The 13,012-nt window shown below is 41.5% G+C and overlaps 1 protein-coding gene across 2 annotated transcripts in view; it reads right to left on the bottom strand.

The window, feature by feature from the left end:
* Positions 1 to 13,012, bottom strand: part of MEGF11 (multiple EGF like domains 11) — a 212,456-nt gene that overhangs the window by 47,371 nt on the left and 152,073 nt on the right. For both annotated transcript variants that reach the window (XM_074155366.1, XM_074155367.1), the window contains exon 12: positions 12,701 to 12,803. In XM_074155366.1, coding sequence (XP_074011467.1) covers positions 12,701 to 12,803 — 103 coding nt within the window. The remainder of the gene's footprint in view (positions 1 to 12,700; positions 12,804 to 13,012) is intronic.

The raw sequence follows: 13,012 nt of genomic DNA, 5'->3' as shown, positions 1-13,012 counted from the left end.
TGAAAAAAAAAAGGAATGCATAAAGGGACAAGGAACACATGTATTAGTAAAATCAAGAAAAACAATTATTTTAATACAGTCTTCCCTACTCCCTTTGAAATCAAATATGTCCTTGGATTACTTAAACAGTAAATGCTTTGTGTGTGCATTTATGTAATACATCTACAGGAGCCTGTAATTAAAGTCATGCAATAAATCGTAAATAAATAAATACATTTCATATTTATACATAAATATATATGATCATTTATAGTTTTGAGAGTCTCAGCACGAGCTCCCAGAAATGAAATTCAGACACAAATGTAGAAAAATGTGTGTTTTTTCCTCCTGACTGCAGTATTAAAAATACAATTCTCTCATTGTGAATGGGCTATTTATAAACGGAGACAATTAAACAGCATTATTTCTTGTCTCTTTTGGCAAAATTTGGGGAAGAATGACATTGACTCCCTTCTGTTGAAAGGTAGCTGCATTAGAATGCCAGGGCTGTTCTTTGCAGCAGCAAAGTCCTTCCTTTAGTAATGAATAATGAGGGATGTCTTCCCGCTCCTAACGAAGGCAATGAGTCATTGTGAAGCTGATTGTTGTAACAAAATGTAAAGGGGGGGAAAGGAAACCTTCTAGAAGACACTGACGCCCATTATAACGGTTATTTATTTATAGTTTTTCAGAAGACAACCAAGAAGGTGCTGCAATCAATTTTTATTACTTTATATTACTCTAAGTTAATTCTCATGGAAGACTTCATTTTTGGAGGCTCCTCCACACATTGAATTGCAAATGTAAATGAGAAGTTAAAATTGCATCTGGACATGCATGTCTTATGGAATTGTACTAAAAAAACCCACCTTAATTTTACAATTCCCTAACTCCACAGTGTATGGAGGGGGAGTCCATCCCTCCCAGCTACTTTACAACCAGAGTCAGTGAACCAGCAAGCTCCTTTAACGTAAAACTTTAATATTTACTTAGGAACTTGCTGATGAACGTTTCTGATAAGCAATTAGTTTTCAATTTCCAGAAACATAAAAAATGCTGAAGTCGACACATCTCTGTATTATCTCCTGTTACAACCACAGATTCCTAATTTATGAACAAATTCCTTGTTTCACAAGCACGATGTAGAAATTAGAAAGACAACTATCAGAAGAATAAGTCCTTGAAGCTGCAGGAAGCAGTTCTATACATAAACTCTATTGCCTAGATACCAGGAAATTATCTTACTGCCTGGGGCTGTGGTTCACAATTGCAGATACTAGGATGAAATTACACATCCAAGACCTTCTTAAACAATGTTCTGGGGGTGAATTGTAAATGAAATTCACATAACTTACATAAAATTATAGTTACCCCCTGTACGTGGGCACAGGACATTTGCGCTCTCGTGCAGTAAGTCAGAGCCAAGGTAAGAGCAGAGTCTGCTGTGGCTTTTAATTCAGACTGGAAAAATTAACCACAAAACCTCCCTGGAGTGGATTTGGGGTACTGGATTTCTGCAAACACTCTCTGCTCTCCAGTAGGATTTTCACTGCCGTTCCTTTGGAATTTCGCTGTACATGGAATTTCGCTGACTGTCCCAGGAGTGTCTTCACGTCCCCTTCCCACTCTGTCTCCCTTTGTACACATAGCGGGTAGGAAAAATAGTACTAAGCGCCTGAATTGCTGTTGTGTCTGCTGTGAAAAACACAATCTGGAAGAAACTTAACCCACCAGAAAATCATGACTGCACTCTTTTAAGGGACACCTACACAGGGATCTCTTTCTCCTTAAGGGTCCTTCCAGGATAGTTTACTACCAAGTAGCAAAGCTACTGCTGCCTGGGGCATCGGGGGTATCTGGTGTACCTCGAGCACAGATTTGCTGAGGGTGAAGCAGTTGGGTTGTGCAGGGATCCTCCAATGCAGAGTTGAAGAGTGTATCTTGATAAAGGAAAGCGGCAAGGATAGAGGTAGAGGAGGAAGCATGTCTGGCAAGAGCTCTGGCTGACAGAAACTCATCAAGTCACATATGTCGTAGGGTAATAATATAGATCATATATTCTAGCCCCGTTCTGCTGCATAGTGCCTAGAGAAGTGTGTATCTGGTGACTTGATATGATATAAGCTTATATCATACGATATATGATATGATATAAGCCTTCCAGCACCTAAAGGGGGCCTACAGGAGAGATGGGGAGGGACTCTTTATCAGGGAGGGTGGTGATAGGACGAGGGGTAATGGTTTTAAACTGAAAGAGGGGAGATTTAGATTAGATATTAGGAAGAAATTCTTTACTGTGAGGGTGGTGAAGCACTGGAACAGGTTGCCCAGGGAAGTTGTGGATGCCCCATCCCTGGAGGGGTTCAAAGCCAGGTTGGATGGGGCTTTGGGCAACCTGCTCTAGTGGAGGTGTCCCTGCCCATGGCAGGGGGTTTGGAACTCGATGATCTTTAAGGTCCCTTCCAACTCTAATCATTCTATGATTCTATGATAAGCTTGTGTCCAGTTTACCTGGAGCAGCATAAATTTTTACCAGATGAAGTTGTTTCTTTGCATTAAAATTTACAAACTGGGCTGTGAAAGACCAGCTAACATCCACACAACCATCGTAGAACAGGAACAAGAAAAAGAAAAAGCAAAAAACCCAGCCAAGCCATACAACTGGGATGTAAGGCACCTGTTGAAGAGCTACTTCATATACTGCTTCCATTAATAATCTTCAATGGCTCCAATGAAAGTTTGTCTAATTAATGCAGATTTAGCACTGCCTGTAACTGTATCATACTGAAGGACTTTGGAGGGTGAAATTCCTTAAAGGCAGACATAAGTAGAATTCCCTTTTTTCCCTTTCCAGCTTACTTGTGCAACTGCACTCATGCTTGGGGATTAAGTCTCTAGCTCTTATTAAAGCCTGCCATTGTTTTTCTGCCTTGTCTCTAGATAGCTGGGAACTAATACTCCAAACGCAATAGAAGAGCAAAAATGGATGGAATAAATGAGAACCAGTGGCCTATTTCTGACCACTGCTATCCCCTTGACAGTAGCCTCCGCAGCAGGGCCTGCATGCTGCCCAGCATCTAATTATTTTTCAGGGATGTAGGAATTTGATAAATTATAGGATGTAGCTCCCTTCCCCCCATGTACTTTAATTTTATATCTACCAGTGTACAACTGTAATTATTTCTCTGAATAAGATCTTCAGCTTTTTTTTTTTCCCCCAATAGTCACAATCTAAAGACAGATGCAACATCAATTAGCAATGACAGGAATGATTTCAGCAGACATTTGAATCCAACACAAACATTGTGCTCTCCTCCACCTGTCTTTCAACATGACATGAAGTCATAATAATCTCTTATTTCTGGCATTTGAATAGCTTTGGAAAGAACTGCTTTTTATGCATAAATAGGAACTGGATTTATGCAGGCAATACAGTGGAGGCCTGAAGTTTGGTGAGTCACGCTTGGCTTTGATCTGGAACGCCTGGTAGCTTTTGTCTCCAGCACTACTAATTCTTAACGGTGGTCCGTCTACCTGTTGACACGGTACATGGTGGCAAAACCACAACAGCAGCAGTACTGCCTCAATAGCAGAAAACAGCCTGATGATTACAGCTGCAAGGCTATTTTAGATACGTAATTGCAGGAAGTGAGCCTGCAAGCACTTGATTGTACTGAAAAGAGGTATGGGAATGTATCACTGAATGTGATCTCTAGAACGGACTGCTCCTGTGGGTGATACCGTCCCTCCGGTCTCTGTCACGCAGGGCTATCCCACCCGCAGTGATCCCTTCGGCAGTTGTAGCACATCTCCCACCAAGCCGTCAGCCCTGGCGTGGGGTTGTCCTGCCAGGATCGAGACCAGAATCCACTGGAATTCTTGCCTTGGCCTCCTAACTCATACATTGATTTCCAATAATGATTTCTATAATCATATGTTCACGTTTTCTTTAACCTTATTCTCTTTCCTCAGGGCTCGTATTGCTGTTACGCTTACGTTTTCCCTATAAATTCCATTTAAATCAGCTTTGTATTTGAAACTAGATCAGCGTGCTTTCCTAAGTAGTGAATATTTTACTGCTTCAGCCTATAAAAGGTAAAAGAAAATTCAATAAGAACATAAGAAACAACTGTCCGATTAACTCTGGATCAGCTGTTCAGAAGGTGTTATGACAGCGTATGAACTGGAGTTCATAAAGAATACTTGATGCTTTTCTATCACTTTTTGCATCTTCATATTTATTCCTACCTGAGGCAAAGCCTGAAGTATTTGACTTAGATCCAGCCTGAAACACCACAGCACAATTCATGACAGCTCAGCATTTAAGGATGCTGAAGAACGAGAAAATCTGCTTGGGGAGGGCAGCAGATAGAAGAAAACATAAAGGGATCGCTCATAAAATTAAATGGAAACATTAAGAATTGATAGCTGCTCATCCAGTCTGCAAATAAGCTATTTTTGTTTTTATATAGTGAAACTATTCAACAGAGATAACGGCAGCCTCATTCACATTATCTATGAACTTTTGTGGTGTTCTTAAAATACTTCCCCAACTCTGAATTTTTTCTCAAACAGATGCAGTGGAGCCCTTGCCTACCTTGCCGAGCGCTGCTCCCTGGTGGGCTTCGGAGGGGCGACCCCTGTGGGTAACAAACCGTCAGTCGAAATGATAAGGTCCTAAATAATGAAGAATAAGCCTTTCCCTACAGCCAGTGAAAAATTCTAAATTGTCTCTTCTCTCATCATTGCATGTGCGATTTATGCACCCATTAATGTAAGTGTTTTTCTGAAAGTAATATACTTACAGGCTAATGCACCTCTGTGGAGCACTAATCCTACCCCTATTTTTAATTATCTAGAGAAAACTCCAGATATGAATCATCCAACTCAGGGAATCTGTGCAATAAAAGCTTTTGAGGCAAGAGACCTACCTCACAAGAAATTGAATGAGTCAAAATGTTTGCTAAAATTAGGGATCATCCGGTTCCCTTTGCTGCAGGATATTCTCCCGGGTGCGGCATAACAGGGAGAAAAGTTCCCACTAAAAGAAAGGGCAGATCTTGGAGAAAATAGTACTAAAAGGAGTCAAACCCTGTGCAGTCCTCCTTCCCCTTTAGGACGCTTCCTTCCTACTACCTCTCAAGCTCTGGACGTGGTTTCAGGCCAAGAAGGAAGAGAAACCTGGGAAAGATCCAAGCAGACTTCTAGCAGGTAAACAGGAGGGAGGAACTTGTAAGTGGGAAAAACTGTATTTCTCTATTGCTGTCCTGGCGTCAGCATTCAAGCCCCCAAGCAAAGCCATGAGCTAAGGACGGGGCTTAGCAAGAGCTGTTGTACAACCGAATGTGCACAAGCCTTTTCGTGTTCAATAACGCTGACTGAAATTCAACCTTTTCTCCTTCGTGTAGAATGGGAAGGAAGATACTTACACCATTTGTCACTGCAAACGTTCCACCAGTAACACATATATACAACATGTTAGCTTGCTGGCTCTTTACTGAATGATCTTTCCTTTTTCTTTTTTCCCACACAGCATGCCAGCATCCAGTGTTTAGTCTGCTGAAATGTTCACAAATAATTTTTCACCGCTTCTCGCCCACATTTATTTATAGGTGAAGGTATTGTGCACACAGCCAAGCTTATATATAGAATGCCTCCATATTGAAATGGAGAATGGCCGAGTATCTCTACCATCAAGTGCCATTTTTCAGAACCCATTAAATTAGCGTAACCCAGGATACCATCCAAGCTATGTCTTTTCACATACATTTAAAAGCTGTCTTTTAATAAGTGAAAAAATAAAACCAAAAATAAGTATAAAGATAAATGAAGTTGTATCTCCTCTGCGTTTACAAGACTAATGCTGCAATCATTTGCATGCACGCTTAAGTTTAGCAGTAGGCTTACTGCAGGTTCTAATTATAGTCTAAGGGTCTGATCCAACTCCCACTTGAATGAGTGGCAAAAATCCAACTGATTTCACAAAAGGTGAAATATGTACTAAATCTGGCACAGGACAAACACAACTAAACCTCACTTAGATGAAAATCTGAAGCCCCCTAGATATCTGCCAAGGAATGCCCAGACATAATTAATGTCAGGACATCAATGAAGTCTTTGATATAACTTCATAATTCATATTTTTGAAAATTAGCCCTAGATCAGCAGGAACCATACTTAAAGGTTCTTGTCAAAGAGAGAATTTTTAAGCACAGCCTGACATTAAAATCTTATCAACTCACTTGAAATTAAGTCAATGAAAAATTAAAGCTAATTTCTAATAAGCTTATGCTACATTCATAGACTAAAGGGCGCTTGTCGAATCCGGAGAGTAAGCATACCTTTTCATATGGAAAAGATTTTCACATTTGAAAGGCAGAGGCCAGAAGAGAGGCTAAAATGCACCATTTTAGACTGACTCTAAAAATGTCTAGTTTTTCTGTCTGTTTAAAGCTAATGTAAGGATACAGAATAATCACAGAAATAAATTATTAATTTAAAAATCTGGGATAAGACTGCCAAAAGTGATAAGTGCAAAATATGGTTTAGATAATGGGATTAGACATCTAGAAAATACATGTTTAATAGGCACTTACTATTGCTTCACTCTGATATTTTAGGCTTTGTATTAGAAACCACGAGAGTACGAAACAGTCTGATGTTAAAAAAAAAAGCCAACCCACAACATTACAAATTCTAAAATACTGTCGATCTCTTCAGGTAAAAACCTGTAGGTGTATACAACAAGCCCTAGACTTTTTATGGTTTTAAAGATGTGTGGAGAAGTCAGCTACCGATTATATTAGTATGCTCTTGGAGTTGATCTATTAATGACAATAGAATTATTTTGGCTTCAGCTTCGTAGAGCTGAGGACAGGATCTGCCCCTAACTTACAAACTGGATACTGCTGCGATGGAAAGAAAAGTCATATTAATACAAATAAAATGCATTTGATGGAAAGGTGGGGTTTTTTTTTAATTCAAAGATATACCACCACCTTGCAAAGAAGTCAGAAAAACTGAAGTTAGAAATACCTTAGAGCTCACCGTCAAAGTGGTCACTGTTTCTTTAAAATTCAAAAAGGCCTTCCCTTGAGTAACGGGCTTATCAGTTTTACTGAATTAATGTGTCCACAGGAGGGAAAAAACACGGTTCTGTGTTTGAGTGACAGTGCAGATGTCACTCGCAGCCTGCAAATTCTCACAAACGAGAAGTCTCATTCCTCAAAGCTCACCTTATCTGTGCCCAGCCGACAATTCCTGACCCCATTAACTCGCTTACACAATCACTCGTGGAAATCCCTGCAACTCGAGACTACCACAACTACTGTACAATATTTCTGGACATGATAAGAGACAATTAGGGTTTATGTTGCTGGCAACGTATGAAAATTATTGAGGTTGTAAAGGACAGTGAAATATATATTTTGATTTCCCGTATGTAACAGCAAAGAGGGAGGCTGCTCTTAGGAGACATGAATGAAGCCTGAAGGTGAAAAGTACCGACGATTACAAGATATTTCTTCCTCACCACCACGTATCATCTCCATTTGCCATCCTGATTAATTATGGAAAATCTATGAGGAGTTCTTTTAAAATTAACTACGGGGATGGACACGTCTATATTTTCCATCTTACAACTGCAGAGCATTCCATTTTCCCCGCACCTTTTTGGGATGCTAAAATGTACTGACTAAACTTCAGATATTCAGAAAAGCTACCCAGTAGACAAGTTCAGGGGATAATTGAGATAGCATCGCAACTGCAGCGTTCTATAAAAACCAGAGTGATACAAAAAAAAAGGAAAGACAGAACCAAGATTCGGATAAGACAGCATTTCAGATTAAAGGAATTCAGATAAACAGGATTTTAACTGACCTTAACATTTACAGAAATGGAATATATCCCCCTGCAGATCGCTTCCTATTTAATCCCACTGTAATATCTGAAAGGTTAACAAAATACACACTGCCACAATTAACTTGAAGCGCATTGACTCGTTACAGGGAGGAAATGAGCTTGCTGTGAGTCTCAGCCGGGCCTGTAGCTTTCTTTTCTGTAATCTCTTTGCGAGCGGGATGTCTGACTGTGAAAACGGCCGGATTTGGGCCCTGGAGACGGGATGAGCGATGGCTGCGCCTGGCTCCCCAGAGAGCCCTGCTAATCTGGCTCAGGCCACGCACACAGGGAGCACCTCCAGAAATCACAGGCCAGGCCAGCGGCTATGGGCAATTTAATTATTGAGGGTTGTACCGAGTGAACCAGCTAAAGGCTGTGCAGTAATAACCAGTTGCTACCCACGAGGAAGGCATTTCTGGTAGGAAACATGCTGCCAGCAGCCACCTTGAGGAGAGAGGACCACGCTGATGGGCTCTGCAGTTCAGTTTGCCAAACCCGAAAGGCTTAGCAGGAGCTGTGGCATTAGCATTACACCTAAGAGAGGAACGTTGTCTCCCCATGTTCTCCCCAGCTTCTCACCCACCCAGCGAGGCTGCCAGGGCATCCTGTCCTTTTCTGTCTGGTTTCAGGTTATTTCTTAAGAGGAGCCTAAGTGAAACTTAGGACCTTATCACTGTCACTGAGCATCCAGGAGAGGAGGTTGCATCTGGGCGAGATGAAACTGATGCCTGCTTCTCTAGGACCTGTTTGCTTGCAAAGGACTTCCAGGAAACGCTCCACCACGCAGCTTTTCTGCACTTCCATTCTCTCTGAGGATTCAGCATGTGCAAGATCCCTAATGAACCAAATGCAATTAGCACCAAAGCACTCCATTTTCAAGCGTTTTCATTTTAACCTGAATGTAGACAAGATAACTTGTGAGGGGTCTGGAGCACAAGTCTTATGAGGAGCGGCTGAGGGAACTAGGGTTATTCAGCCTGGAGAAAAGGAGGCTGAGGGGAGACCTTCTCGCTCTCTACAACTCCCTGAAAGGAGGGTGTAGCCGGGGGGGGTCGGTCTCTTCTGCCAAGTCACAGACGACAGGACAAGAGGAAACGGCCTCAAGTTGCGCCAGGGGAGGTTCAGGCTGGATATTAGGAAAACTTTTTTCACTGAAAGGGTTATCAGACATTGGAATGGGCTGCCCAGGGAGGTGGTTGAGGCACCATCCCTGGAAGTGTTCAAAAGACAGGTTGACGTGGTGCTGGGAGACATGGTTTAGTGATGGTGTTGCATTTTGTTGTTTTGTGGGTGTTTATTTTTGTCAGTTAGGTTGATGGTTGGACAAGATGATCTTGAAGGTCCCTTCCAACCTAGAAGATCCTGTGATTCTGTGAACTCCTCTTCCACAAATGACTGGTATGTTGGGAGCTTTAAGGTCTCTGTGTGCACACACACACACAGGCCTAGAGCTGAAGGACAGCAGTGATATGTATCTAAAACGGATGGCAGATTTGGAGTAAGAGACACTCTTATTAATCTTTAGAAAACAATCAGTCTAATGAGTCAAGTCTTGATCCTGCTGGGGGCGACACTTTTCCTTTTTAACCTGGCAATAGCTATGAGCACGTCTTCTTTTGATTTCAGGGGTACTATTAATATATGTCAGGTTACGCGTATGCAGCTCTGGGGCAAGCTGGAGAACTCCATCCAGTGCAAGGCTGAGCCCTTGTTGTTATTGCATCTGACATTTCCTTCACGTGGAGGAAAATTCAGCTCTGCGTTGTGTCAGCAGGTCACAGATCCCATTTTGGCCAACGCTTGAACAAGTTTCACTTGGCTTGTATCACGAGAGAGCCTTTTGCCAACGTGGTTTTCGTCTTTTATGCACAAATATTACGCTTGCCATGCTATCCACAAAGCCATTGGTGACACAAGTGCCCGTGTACCTGGGTGGGTAATTTTCAGCACGAATGACAGGGCGCAATCAACTTTAGATCTCATCTAACTTCTGCCTTTGGCCTCACACGTGTAATTCCCCACTGGACTTAATCGAAACTGTGTATGTACATCTCTAAGCAGCTTGTTGCCAGTGTGCTTATTTATGCATGCAGCTGGTTTGCACAGCTTTGTGATCTCCTGGCTGATGTGTGGGAATCTCTTCATCATCTTCCCCTCTGCCAGGTACACTCAGCTCCCAAAAATTACCTTCCCCCAGCTGGTACACAAGGAAGGGCATGGTCCTGAATAAATCTTGATGGGTGGCAGTCATAACATAATTAAAGGATGGTAGACTGCTATTAACTTACATTGTGTGCTACTCCTTACATGCCTTTTTTCTTCTTTTCCCAGTCTTCCTCCATGCTCCTACCATCTATCAGTCTCTGAAGGTTTATATCGGTAACAACTTGAAAACTACTTTAAAGAAATTGGGTTCAGTCTTCCCCTTGATCTTTACATAGAACATTGACATCAAGAGGGAGTCCCACGTGTGGGATGAACATACAGAATATGCTGTTTCAGATGAAGTTTTGTGGCTATTAGGATCAGAAAGCCACGTGAATTCTCCATCTGCTGCGAGCGGGCAGGAAAACCTTCAGATGTTCCATGATCCTGAACTTTTCTGATCTTTTTCAGGCCATGCCTAATTAGTACCAAATTCCGAAAGCAAAAATTTAAGCCTGAATTATTTATCATGTCATATTTATAAAATGCACTGCAATACACATCATGGCCCAGTTCACAACAGCTACAGATAAGATTAATCTTTCACCGATGCCATACTCCTTAATATGAAAATATAATTATCTAGCTGAAGAGTTTCTTAAATTATGTACTTTCAAACTAGTATGAGCAGAATTTATCCTTGTGTCTGGTGCTAAGCCAAGTGGAAAAAACATTGGAAGCAGAATTGACAAAACACGTGTTGGCTCTGTCTGTCTATCAACATCTCCAGTGCACACCTTACATGGCCCTGTCGACGTCTCAACTCCAACCTGGTCCCGAATACTAACGTAGTATTTTCCTCCCTGCAGAAGGGAGTTCCAGAACCGCAGGAGCACACTGAAGGATGAAGTGCTTAGTTTGCAGTAAGTCCCTTGCAAGTTAATATACATTTATCCTGCCCAACATGGAAATTAAAAAAAAAAAAAAAAAAAAAAGAAGGATATTGCAGGAATTATTCTTACCTCTGCTTTGAGCAATTTGTATCTGCATTTGATGTACATTTACAGATGTGCATGGGAGTAAGTACAGAGTATTTCTTGCAAATTATTTTGAGAAAAAGCCCCACCTTTAGTCTGCATTGTCTGCAAAGTACATTTTCTGCAGCTTCTTCTGGAATGCTATATCCACACATGCAATAAACTTTTAAAGTAAATGTGTATAAATATATCTCTTTAATTTACTGTACTTTTAAAAACCATTTAGTCCCTTGAAGAAACTCACAATAACTACAGGAAAGCCTACCAACTGTTTCTTTGATGATCAGCAATAATGGAGAGTAGAGGTTTAAAGGCTGATAGATGGATATATTGATGGTAAAGAGGCTCAAAGAAAGATGAATGCAGTCCAGTGAGTGAAGAATTCAAGCTGGAGAAGGGGATATTAGTGAGCTTATAAAATGGATTTTCTTGCAGGAAAAATGCCCTTTTCAGGGGTGCATGCCCAGTATCTTCGAAAAGTAGCTTTGTTGTAAGCAGTGTGCAGAACTTCCTATGTTTGCATTTTATTACATTCTAAAAAGATTTTTCCCATTGTACATTCGAGGTATAGTTTCGTTGCTTTCGTTTCATGCTTCTAGGAGCTGAGTGGCTGTGGTGATGTTCTCTCCATTAGAACTGGAAGGGCATGCATTGGTTTAAAGCACAAATGAAGGGGTAAGGTGACGGTATCCCAAATGTTGGCTGCCCGATAAGCCTGCCTTGCTCCGTGCATTCTTCCAACTTGTGCTTCTTTGAAAAACAATTACATTTCCCAAATGAGTTAATACAAATGCATTTTGATTGTCAGTGCTACTGGTGGTTCTGCAGTTATGGGCAAAAATATAAGTTTATTTCCCTCCAGGGCCTCTACAGAGAGCTGAGGGAGATTAACCAGCATTTTAGGCAGCTAAGTGTGAAATACTGGTCGGGTCAATAACGTGCTCCCTGCTGCTGTTATGCAGGCTGTCAAAAGCTGGCAAAGAGACAGATCAGTATGGAGTCAAGTGCAGGTCTGATTGTACCGAGATCTCCAGCCTGGACTCTCCGACGTCACTGAATATTCCTCTCTGCCTCCGTGTAATCATGAGAACTCTTTGTCAAACCAGCATTAATCTGCTCTCCGTAACTACCCTTCTCTGGGACAAGAAGCATGGGAAAATGGGAAAAGCCTAAAGACAACTGGGTTTTGTACGATGGAGCAGCTGTAATGACTCTTAGCATTCAGGAAACACCTTTCTGCATCCCCAGGTGTGATGGTCTCGGGATTCACTGCTCCACAACTGCACCCCCATGGAAAGGGCTATTCAAGGAGAAAAACTCCGCAGGATTTCCAGATGATCTGCATCCCTCCCGAGGATTCTTTTTACAGAAGGCTAACATCTGGCTCCAGGTTTGGAGCCATCTTCAACTAATCTGAATACAAATTTAATGAATGCCAATTATTGTCACCATCATGAGTAATTTAAATATGGGTAAGTTCAGCTGATCTTGTCTGAATCTGTTATTCAAAAGTTTGCGGTCACAAGTCCAGTGCTGTAACTGATGCAACAGCAAAGCAAAACAACCCACCACACCCCTCCTCCCCCAAACCCTAAAACAACAAAACCCCCAAGGTTCACAAAGGTAATTGCTAATTTTACCTGTCCAGCCCGCAAGACAGCAGCAGTAGCCGGTGACAGGATCACACCCATCTGCGTGGTTACAGTCACAACGTTCACTGCAATTAAGACCATATGTTCCATCCTTCAAAAAAATAAATGAGTCTCTCAGTAATCAGTTTTTTGTTCCAAAATGTGCAAAATCATCTATCATGTTCCTCTTAATGCTGAGTCGCATTTTTTTAAATTAACATACAGAGAAGATAGAAAAAACTCAGTGCCTAACATTTCTGTACAGAACCAAATGAGGAATCACTTTAAAAAACGATGTTCAAGAAAATGTGGATAACACAG

This window comes from Numenius arquata, chromosome 11, assembly GCF_964106895.1.
Source record: "Numenius arquata chromosome 11, bNumArq3.hap1.1, whole genome shotgun sequence".
Taxonomy (NCBI): domain Eukaryota; kingdom Metazoa; phylum Chordata; class Aves; order Charadriiformes; family Scolopacidae; genus Numenius; species Numenius arquata.
This window is presented reverse-complemented; position numbering and strand designations above follow the sequence as displayed.